At 39.4% G+C, this 10,237-nt stretch overlaps 1 protein-coding gene across 1 annotated transcript in view; it reads left to right on the top strand.

Annotated features, from left to right (window-relative positions):
• Window positions 1–9,028, top strand: part of URI1 (URI1 prefoldin like chaperone) — a 52,365-nt gene extending 43,337 nt beyond the window's left edge. The window contains exons 6-11 of the mRNA XM_039880742.1: window positions 9–66; window positions 1,816–1,984; window positions 3,385–3,724; window positions 6,100–6,242; window positions 6,949–7,198; window positions 8,505–9,028. Coding sequence (XP_039736676.1) covers window positions 9–66; window positions 1,816–1,984; window positions 3,385–3,724; window positions 6,100–6,242; window positions 6,949–7,198; window positions 8,505–8,696 — 1,152 coding nt within the window. The 3' untranslated portion in view covers window positions 8,697–9,028. The remainder of the gene's footprint in view (window positions 1–8; window positions 67–1,815; window positions 1,985–3,384; window positions 3,725–6,099; window positions 6,243–6,948; window positions 7,199–8,504) is intronic.
• Window positions 9,029–10,237: the final 1,209 nt, after the last annotated feature.

Raw genomic sequence — 10,237 nt, 5'->3', positions numbered from 1 at the left:
TAAAACAGGCTGCAGGTGATATTGTTGACATAAGAGAAGAAATTAAAAGTGATTTTGAATTTAAGGGTAAGCAATAAGATTGTTTTATATATAGTAATTTAAGTATTTGCCAATTGTGTTGAATTGTAAGAAATCTTCTGTGAGATATTTGGGATTATATGATACTTTTTAATTCATAAAGTGCAAACATTTGTTCCATTTATCCATTAATTTTTATAATTTTCGCATAAATTTTTATATATTTTAATATTTAAAAACATAAAGCATTAATGCATAAATAACTTTTTGATGAAGAACTTGATTCCTGCCTGATTGATTTAAGTGGGGAGTTACATGGCTTTCTTCAGAGTTGTTTAATGATCCAAACAGACAAAGCTCAGAAGATGCACACTCTGCTCCTGGTTTGTTTGGTCTTGGACCTTGGTCAAGTCATAATGTATCTTTTGCTAGGTTTTCTTCTTTTCAAACTGTAGCTCTAGATGCTGTTTTTGGAAGAAAGAATGAATATGGCCTGAGCATATTTTAGCCATTCGTTTTATGTTGCCTGCAGAGGTATATTCCGTACACAGGTTGTTTGCAGGTCCATCTCGTAGCTTCTCTCGCCAAGGATGGGCCGTGTGTTTGCGTTTACTTCCATAAAGGCCGTGGTCCCCTGTCAGTTGTGAAGTGTTGCAATAGTGAAAAATTTTAAAGCGTTACAGAAATGGTTTATACTTTGCTACTGTAGAAAACTGTTACTTTTAACCTTTATTTTGATAAAGTTCAAATTTTAGTTATTAACTCTGAAGAGAGTTAATTTATTGGTTGAAATAGAGATAATTTTAGAAGCCATATTCTAGCCGTGCCATTTTTACAGATGTAGCAACCAGTGGCTTTAGAAGGTGAAATAAAGGAGACATATATTAAAGTGAAGGAGCAGAAGGACAATTTATGATTTTTGTTTGTGGTGACCAATGAACGATTTACGTATTTTACAGGTCCGAAACATAAAACTTGTTAATACTGTCTTATCAATGATAGTTACAGAGCTATGAAACATAGTTTTGATATTTTCACATTTAGAAAACAGTGCTGTAAGTTCGCATAGATGATGGAGGTCATCTTCGTAACATCCTAGACTTCTTCCTGTTGCCTTCCGCAAAGCATTGATCTTTTTTTTTTTCCAAATGAAAGACAGACAGGTTTGAGTTTAGATTTTCTTTATCTCCAGCCCTCACAGAGGATTACAAGTAAGGAAAAGCAATTTGAGAAGTAGAAATGTTCATATGTAATTATAGTAGAACTTTCCAGGGTCACCCTCCGTAGACTCCTCCTTGGGTATGCATGGTTGACAGTGCCTTGGAGTTGAAAGTACCTGTGACAAGGCTCTGACGTGCTGTGTTAGTAGCCGAGTTCTCTTGAGTGAGCGTGGAAGGTGGATGGTCCTTGTGTTGAATTTTGCTTTGTGACCAGGGCTGGGTGTGTCATGACGGTTTCTGCGTGTGCAGTTTTGAAGCTCTCAAGCAGCTCTTCCCAATCTGTAGTGTGCTCGGGAAGTCTCTGGGGCCCTTGGGAGTCAGCAGGTCCAGGCAGGCCCAGCGAGTCCACACTTCCGGATCGCTCTCCAGGAATGCCAGTGCGGCCGGTCCTTGGACCACACTTTGAGGAGCGGGACCCTGAGAGACCTGCATCCTTGGAGTTCCCCTGCGTGGCTCGAGAACCATGCTCCCCTGTGTCTCAGCACCCCCTCGCCGCGCGTGAAAGTCTCACTGTCTCGGTGTGTGTCTTTTTGAAGTCGGCTATTAACAGCCATGTTTTTCCTTTTTTAAAAAACAGCAAAACACCGAATTGCTCATAAACCTCACTCCAAACCCAAAACTTCAGATATTTTCGAAGCAGATTTTGCAAATGATGTCAAGTCCAAGGATTCACTTGCTGATAAGGACCTGTGGGCTCGACTTGAGGAACTGGAAAGACAAGAACAATTGCTGGGCGAACTCGATAGGTACCTGATGACAGATGACCCTTCCAAGGGGATCTGTTTCTACATACGTTTCCTGCTCATCTTTCTCCTCATTCATTAATAATGTGTGCTCATTGAAGAAAATGCGGAAAAGCGTAATATGTTAAAATATCAATAATCCTGCCACCCTAAAATAAATGTTACTTCTCTAGAGTATTTCCTTTTAGGGCTGTGTTCACGCACATACCCACACATGGTGTGTATGGAAATGCTTAAAATCAATATCCCTATTATTTTAATGATAAGATTTCAGCCATACTTTATACAGTGAAATATTAAGACAAACCAGTAGTTGACTTATAATAATTATGGATGTTTTATAGATTACATTTTAAATGAAGTATTTTTATATTATAATCAGGGTAATGATGTGTGTTTGAATACCTTGTTAAAATTTTGTTTCGAGTTTGTCACTGCTTTGATTTAAGTTTGTCACTGTAAAATGTTTATTCTTGCTTTCCTTTGCAAACTTTTCTGTTTTTTTGAGCAGGCAGTTTGTAATCTGGTCAGGTAGTTATATATATGGAAAACTTTACCAAATTGCTGTTTGAAATACACATTAGCACTCACTTAGAATTGTCAGAGCGCTCAGTGAAATCTGTTATTACAGAGGTTCCTACGTTATTTTGCTTAAATGATGTACCATATGCAGTAATTAGTTTCTGTGAAAATAGGACATGGAGCACAAAAGATATTTTTTCTACCATTTCACCTATAAATTCTTAGGTCTTTTTGTGATACAATTTCATTTTTTAAAATTAGTTTTGAATCTCGTGATTTTTCTTGCTCATGATTCTCTTTTTTTACACGATGTTACTGCATTTTGGGTTTCGTTATTTTTAAAAGGTCCACAAATCCTTTGTCGAATGGAGCATGAAAAATGTGCGTGTGTGTGTGCATATAAATATAATTATATTTGTGTGTGTGTAAACCTTTTATTTTGTTAAAATTATGGTAATGCATGCTTATAAAATGTTCAGAGCATAGGCATAGAAAACGGGGATGCGCTAATGTTCTGTGGCTTTAATGTCTGATCTTTAATGTCCGATCTTTAAGTAGAGTTACGTATTCTTCATGGATTTCTTACACATTTCTGACAGTATTATTTATATTGTGCTTATATTTTCTATGGTCAGTATCCTCCTTTTAAAGATAAAATATCACCTATGTTCTACTTATGTTTGAATAACTGTAATATACAGAATTAACATAAGAACTGATGTTTTCCTGTTTATTTTAGAACATTTTTATTAATCTAGAATTCTAGTTAAACATCTATTTAAAATTTTAATTTTTATCCATTGAAATGAACAAAATTAGAATATATAAAATTCTAGTGTGTTCCATCTGAATTTTCTTTTCTTTTTTGTTTTTTTTACCAGTAAGCCTGATACTGTGATTGCAAATGGGGAAGAGACAACATCTTCTGAAGAGGAGAGGGAAGATCAGAACATAAGTGTGGATGTGGCACCTCAGGGGACAGACTCTGTTACTCTCAGCAGTTGCCGTGTGGCCGATACGCGTTCCGGACTGCTCAGTGGTCACATGCATGGTCAGCTGACCTGTTCAATGAATGGCTCAAACTCTTATCATAGTGATGAAGACGACGATGACGATGGTGGCGATGGTGATGATGGAAATGAAAATGTCCATGATGCTGTGGGGGCTGGAGATGATTCCGTACCAACAATATATTTTTCTCATACTGTCGAACCCAAGAGGGTTTGTATACTTTTAACTTTACTAATTTTGCATATAATTTGAACACTAAACATCATCTACGATGTTCTCTTTAAAAGAACAGTATTAACAGTAGTTAATAGCACCAGGCAGGAAAACCATCTTTTGCCTCTTGTTCTGACCAACTTGTCTACAAAGAAAAAGGAGAAGAGAGAAGTCTAGATAGCTGTTTTTGGGCCGTCGTTCGCTGAGGCTACAATAGGGTTTGAGTTGTTGGGGTCTGGAAGGGGATCAGATGTGAGTGGCAGCTACTGTAACTCCACCTGTCTTTCATTCAGAGAGTTTTCTTAAGAATTCTAGAGTTAATTAATATTGTGGGCATTTTGGTGTATTTAGGATGTTTGAAAGTGACTGCATTAGTTAAATTTTTAATTATACCAGGTTGTTGTTCTCTGCGTGGGCATAAAGTGAATGGGAGCATCACGAGCAAAAAGGAAAATTTTAGGAGGAAGTAAAAATTAGCTCCTTTTCTGACAAAGTAAATGTAAACATCTGTGGGTAATCATGACTTTAGAATTTTGGCGTTTCGGAGCTGGCGTCTCTGTAGACATCTTCCAGTGCGGGGTTTGAAGGCTTGCTTTAATATCAAAAGACGTTTTGTTCCCTCCCGTGCATATTGTAGGATTTCAGTATTTGAAATTGATTGAAGCGGGTCGCCTCTGGTTGAAGGAAGGATGTAGGCTTCCTTAACCCTATCCCCTGACCTCGCTCGGCTCCATAGTGCTGTTCCACGAGCCACCAGGCGTCGTCTCATTTTCTTTCTCAAGGAAACTTGAGGCCAGGAGACCACGGAGCTGGTTACTAATAAAATGGGGACTCCTCTATCTCAGTTCCGTGCTCCTCACCACCGGGCGCCCCTGCAGGCATCGCTCGAGTCAGCCCTCAGTGCCTGTGATGGTTGTTTAATGAAACATGTTTAAAACATATTCGGTATTTCTCACGTTCCGTAAGTTATCCTTGCTGTACTATGAAGTGAAATAATTGTGGGTTTTTTTGATAGTCTAAGACTTTAGACTAAAGGGAGCATCTCATGAATTCTTTTGAAAAAAATTGATTAGCTAGAAAAAAAAGTTTGTTTTGTGATTCTTTGTTCAGGCTTAAATTTTTTTCTTATTTTCAATTAGATTAAACAGAAGAATAAATAATATTCACAGGGATATTATGGGGAAGAGCAGTCATTAATGTGGAAAGTGCGGTATAAATGCCGAGGAGGGACATAGAATAATATATTAATCCCGAACAGGACTGGTTTTTATTTTTTAGTTTGATTTCTAAAAATTAGAGGTATTTAAAATTTTAAATAGGTAAGCATTACCTAATACTGCTTTTATGACTAAGTTTTATGTTTTTATAGAATATTTCTTTTGGTTAACTGTGCTCTTTGTTTTGAGATGCATGATTTAAGCCAAAAATTTACATCAAAGTAATGGGGCGCTGCGAAAGCGCATCATAAATGCAGCGTTTAGTTTGGATGCACAGTCGATGCTCAGACAGCGCGGAGTCGGGTGCACCGATGCTGCGCAGTAGGAAATCCACGTGTAACTTTGACTCTCCCAGAACTTGACCACTGACAGGCAGCCCGCTGTTGACCAGAGGCCTTTCCGACCCCTTAAGCAGTCGATTGACACATCTTTTGTACGCTATAAGTATTATATACTGTATTCTTAAAACTAAGTCAGCTAGAGAAAAAAGGCTATTGAGACAGTCCTAAGGAAGAGGAAGCACGTTGATGGCGCCGTGCGTGTTTATCGGCGCTGTGGGCTTACGTTGTCTGCCTCCCAGACGACCCGACCGTCAGTGCGTGCGTCGGTACTGTCCTGTACGATACAGAGCACTGTAGAGACGTTACGTGCAGTGCTAACGCTAGACGTCAGAAAGGAAAAGGTTTGTGAGAAAACTTCATATTTACTGTCACATGAATCGCTACAGGTGTAACAATTCACACGTCGATAATGAGGAAGTAGTGTGACTGCTGTCTGGTAGCCTCGTGTACTCGGCACGGTTGCTTCACGTTCAGGAACTCTCCAGAAAGTTTTCCAGTATATTGATTGAAAAAAATCCTCACGTGAGAGAACCTGCGTAGTTCAAACCAGTGATGTTTGAGGGTCACTGTATTTTGCCTTCTATGTACTGATAAAGTCACCGAAGACTAGAATTGGCCCTTAAAGATGTAATTTAATGCTGTGAAAGTCTGTCGAGGACTTCTAACCCTGTCTGACACTGCATGCCATTTTGGTGTCAGAAAATTTAAACTGCCTCTCTTACTGTTATTTAACTACAGAGTTTATTGGTTTTTACTTTTGGTCTTGATTTAACTTCTCAAAAGGATTCTAATTTTTTTGCTGTGAAAATATTAGGTCCGAATAAATACTGGAAAAAATACCACTTTAAAATTCAGTGAAAAGAAAGAAGAAGCCAAACGGAAGCGGAAGAGCAGTGGCGGCGGGGGACACTGGGCCCAGGAGCTGCCCACGATCCGGACGCCTGCCGACGTTTACAGGTAGGCTGGCCCAACCCGCCCTTGAGCCCGAACTCGAACCCGTACAGGAGAAGTGTCCCACTCAGAGGCTGCCCTCAGCAGTGACTGGCCCGGTGGTGGCCTGCCGCGTTTACAGGCTCCCGCGGCTTCCCGTCCAGAGCAGGCTGCATGCCGCGCGCATGCTTTCTCCCGGCTGTGCTTGTCCACTGGGGCTTTTAAAACATTCCCCATCGATCTAGTCAAAAAATGTCAGAAATGGAGGAGTGTGTTTCTGGTGGGCGGGGGTGGCACCTTCTCACTCCAGCTGTGACAGGCTGGGCGGATTCACGAGTGGAAGTGAAATACGCAGCCTGCGCTTTGGCTGTGCTGCTCGCCGAGGAAGTGTCACTCGAAAATGCCGCCGTTCTCATGACCCGTGTTTGTGACATAGTGAATTGAAATTCGCTGTCTTCCAAGTAGGTCTAAGCTGTGGGGAGTGTTTGGACAAATCAAGCTGTCGTCACCCAGAGCATGTTTATGAATAAAGTGCTCCATTTTATTAGGCCAACAAATTGTGTTTTAAAAATAATATAAAACATAGCATGTCAGGCTACAAAATTATTTTGAATGTGAAAATGCCGACAGAACATTTCAGATTAATGTCTAGAAGAGATTTTAAAAATTATTATAAACGTCCCCTCCGTATAAGAGCTCCCTAACGTGAGTGTGTGCTTCGCGGGTGTCGCAGAGTCTTTGTGGACGTCGTGAACGGGGAGTACATCCCTCGGAAGTCGATCCTGAAGTCTCGCAGCAGAGAGGACAGTGTCTGCAGTGACACCAGTGAGAGCAGTGCCGCTGACTTCGATGACAGACGTGGGCTTTCGAGGAGCATTAGCTGTGACGAGGCCACTTGTAGTGACACCAGTGAGAGCATTTTGGAAGAGGAACAGCACGAAAACCATCAAAAGAAGCTACCACCCGTAACAGGGTCGCCTGAGGTGCGCGTGCGCCTTTGCCTCTCCCCTTCCCGCAGTGTCTCGGACAAACATTTGTGCGCCGAAAGGCGTAGTAGCTTATTTCAGAGGGGCCTGTCGTTCACTCTCCCTGCTTTACCCAGTTATTTTTGGAGTTGCAAAGGTATTTATTTTTAAAAGTGCAGCTGCTGTACCTCTCAGGTATGGTCTATTAACCATTAATTTTATTGTCTTTAAATGATTTTATTTTATATATTTTATTTATCGAAGTTAAACAACTGGGTAATGGCATTGTTTATCTCGTAGCTGTTCCTTATACACATATTTATTCTCAAAAGTTACAGGACCTAATTCCAGGCTCGTACTTTTTTGATAATAATTTTTAAAGACTAAGTGATACATTCTCTTGACTGATTTTGTACGCTTGGTGTACACAGGTAAGCAAAATATGCGTGAAAGTTTACATATCATATTTTAGTTAGAAGATGAAAGGGGGAGGCTCCAAATACTAGAAATCTTTTAAAATATCTTTAAAAAAATCATAACAGTTCTTTGGTTTTTATAGATCTTTATGTGAAAAGCTATGGAAAGGTATATCTTTGGTTCTAGTTCCAGCATTTTGTCTACATTACTTTTGTTCCAATGGAACATGCAGTTGACCAAATAAATCTAGCAAACATCCACTTGAAATTAAAGAATGATTTTTGTGGAACCTTTGATTTCTGTCCTTGAATTAATTGTATTAAATTTTGAGACCAGCGTTTATTCGCACGAGTATCAGCACTTTAATTTTTCATTTCCACTCACCTCAAATAAAATTCAGCCAAGATGCAATGAAATACTCAAATAATTGCATAAGTGGACACCACCTAAGAGACGTCACTACTGCTGGAACTCAGCGGTAGGCTGGCAGGCAGCCTGGCCGCCTCAGGATACCTCATGTCCCGGCTGGTGTTTGGCGCCCTAGTAGCAATTTTTATTTTGTTACTTTATTTTTTACAGCCTCGGCTGGACCTAAATGTATGAAAGTTGAGGACCTTTTATTTACCCGTTTTCGTTTTAATTCTGGATGAAACGTGTATTTTCCATTTTGTTTTCTTGTGTGTATGCTATAAAAACGGATATTTTTGGTGGTGTAATTAAGATATATTTTAGTGGTCTGATTTCTCTGAACAGTTTGTATTTTGATGTTATAGTTTTGTCTTTTTATCCCAAAGTCTTACGAATTTACTTTTAATGAAAACAAATGTGTAATTGACAAATACAGGATAAAGATTTGGCGGGCATCTGATTTGCATTTCATTACCATAATCTGACTTTTGTGTTCTAGGCTTTCTCTGGAACCGTAATAGAAAAAGAACTTTTGTCGCCCTCCTTCCCACCTCACCCAGCCGTGGCTCACCCCGTGCTCTCCACCATCCCGGAACGAAAAGAGGTCCCGTCAGGAGTGTCGGGAGTATCGGAGGACGCTGCAAAGAGGGTTTCAAAGTTCAAAGCTGCCAGATTGCAGCAGAAAAACTAGCCCTGCCTAGGAGATGGGAGTTTATGTCCTCAAACCTAGTTCTGCATTCGTTTAGAATACACAGAGCAACAAAAGTTCCGTGCCGTTGGAAATAAGGCATCCTGAGTTAATGGGGCAGGAGGTTCTCTCACTCTCATCACAAGAAAAAGGAAAGTAAATGTTTGAAGACTTTCGTAATCATCTTGTTTTGTTAATTCTCTGAATACTGTCAGTCCTCTTGTCTAAGTTTGCCTTACGATGCAGTGGCGGCTTTTCGAATTATTTTTCAAAGAATACTGTTCATATGCATTGTTTTTGTGTTTCAAACTAAATACAGGCAGTTTTGTACCAGCTGTGATGTTGTGCATACCATATGGACCATTTTAAGAAACTTTTAAAATTTCAAATAGATTCAACAGTTATATTACTTGCTTTAGCATTTTAAAGGCACTTTAAAAAAAAATCTACTTCTCGTAGGTTTTGCAGCTAGGTGGCTATTTAAAAAAACTCTCCCCCTTGACCGTCATTCTGTAATCTCTAAGGCAGAAAGCTACATGTACCGGATGGGAATGTTTCTTTGATAGGAAGGATGGTTATTTTGTAAAACTTTTTTTTTTTCAAGTAAAATTTTATGAAACTTGGTCTCTAAAAATGTCGTGAACTTTCTGATTTAGTAGTACAGAGATGTCTTTGATTCATGTTTATGCTCCATGCACCACACAGTGGGTCCTTGAATTCTTACGATTCCAGTGTGTGCAGTTTTAACTGGCATCATGTTTTCGTGGAGAGGAAAGGTTGTCTAGATGCTAAAAAAGAAAAAGAAAAGATTTTTAAAGTAAGAAATTTTATGTTTTAATTGTCTCAACATTTTCATTCTCTAAGGCTACTTTCCTTGTAGTAAATAATTGAAATAACATATTTACTTTTAGCAAGACTCCCTAAAATACAGAAATTTATTCTAACATGGAAAATTACACTGCAAGTGTTAATCATTAGCTTGATGCATGCTAAAATGTAGCTTTTAAAAAGCATTCTGCATTAGTACTAAAATAAGCCATCAATGCCAGTCCACCCTCTATTCATGGCTAAATATTTAAAGGTTATTTATAGCTTCTTTAATGAATTCTTGCTTAAACAAAGTGAAATTATGTCCTAGAAAAGTAGAAGCTATTTGTAACTAGAACAGCACAACTGTAAAAGTATTATGAATATGTATTTTAATAATAAGGGAATGGGCCTGAATCCCCACAAATTAATGGGTAATTCAGAACAGAGGATTGATTTTGAAAGATCGCCCAAAAATGTGGGAGATTTGTTCTTTACTAAGTTTTGATCAACTGTGCAAACATTTTTAGTTAAAAACTGTTTGTCTCTCAGCGCCCCCTCCTCCATTCCCCACAAAAAAAACCAAACCAAACCAACTAGAGTCACGTGCACACGAGGCGTTCCCGACTCCACGGCTGCTCACGTGCGCCCGCCTGTGTGTCGCCCCCGGCACGCACGCGCCGCGGAGTGCGTGGCGCTCACGCACCTGTGATTTCAAGAACACTGGCGGGTAACTC

Source organism: Pteropus medius, unplaced genomic scaffold (genome assembly GCF_902729225.1).
Source record: "Pteropus medius unplaced genomic scaffold, Ma_sr-lr_union100, whole genome shotgun sequence".
NCBI lineage: Eukaryota > Metazoa > Chordata > Mammalia > Chiroptera > Pteropodidae > Pteropus > Pteropus medius.
Note: the sequence above shows the minus strand (reverse complement) of the source record. Positions and strands in the feature narration are given on the sequence as shown.